At 31.4% G+C, this 1039-nt stretch overlaps 1 protein-coding gene across 1 annotated transcript; it reads left to right on the top strand.

The window, feature by feature from the left end:
- Positions 1-552: 552 nt before the first annotated feature.
- EAH_00064620 (hypothetical protein) lies at positions 553-954 on the top strand (the record flags this gene model as incomplete). The annotated part of the gene is made up of 1 exon (XM_013396652.1): positions 553-954. A coding segment is annotated over one exon (402 nt), but the record flags the coding sequence as incomplete, so codon positions are not given.
- Between the last annotated feature and the right edge of the window lie 85 nt (positions 955-1039).

The following is a 1039-nucleotide window of genomic DNA, read 5'->3' as shown; positions in this document are numbered from 1 at the left end:
TTATTATATTTGTTTATGGATATTGGCTTCTTTAGCTTTTGTTTTTTTTTGTTTTTGTTTGTTTTTGTTGTATTTGCGTATATTTGTGTTTCTTTATAATTCTTTTTATCTGTTTCTACATATTATTTTTATTTGTTTTTGTTTTGTGTTTTTTTATATTTATTTTATATTTATTTTATTTGTTTTCTCTCTGTGAATTTCTTAGAATTTGTGTGTATAATAAAATTTCTTGAATTTGTTGTGTATATATTTACTATATTATCGTGAATACTCTTCTTTTAATTGCATATTAATTTTTGTACACTAATATATTTTTAATATTTGTTTTGTTTAATTTGTTTTGTTTAATTTGTTTTATTTATAGACTTAGGAGATTCTCTGCAGTTGGGTGTTGTAGTTGATGTGAAGAACGCGAGCAGAACAGCAGAGAAGAATGAGCAATATTATTTAAGAGGGGATTCTATTCCTTTAAAGAAAGAAAGTAATTTAATATACTTTTTAAATAGATTAATGTCTACATATGAAGACCCTCTAACTATAGTTAAGGTCGCTATGGATTTCGCTAAGCGATGCAAAGCATCCTTATCTTCTCCAAGAGGCACAGCAGCAACAGCAGCAGAAGCAGCAGCAGCAGTAGATGTAGGAGCAGCAGCAGATCTAGCAGCAACTTCAGATCTAGCAGCATCACCTACATCCTATTCATTAGAATCTCTAATGACAGCAGCAGCACCATCAACAGTTTCAGCAGCACCATCAACAGTTTCAGCAGCACCATCAACAGTTGCAGCAGCAGGAGAACCAGCAGCAGCAGGAGAACCAGCAGCAGCAGGAGAAGCAGCAGCAGCAGAAGATGAGCATATCTACGAAACTATACCGCCAGCAGTTGAAACTGCTGCTCCTTCTTTGCTGCATTTGTCTGACGCAAGCAAAATGCAATTTAAAAGAAAAACAAAGGTCAGGTTAAGTTCAAATAATATTTTGTTTATTATTATTATTATTATTATTATTATTATTATTATTATTATTATTATTATTATTA

Source organism: Eimeria acervulina, genomic scaffold (assembly GCF_000499425.1).
Source record: "Eimeria acervulina Houghton genomic scaffold, Eah_scaff2020, whole genome shotgun sequence".
NCBI classification, from domain to species: domain Eukaryota; phylum Apicomplexa; class Conoidasida; order Eucoccidiorida; family Eimeriidae; genus Eimeria; species Eimeria acervulina.
Note: the sequence above shows the minus strand (reverse complement) of the source record. Positions and strands in the feature narration are given on the sequence as shown.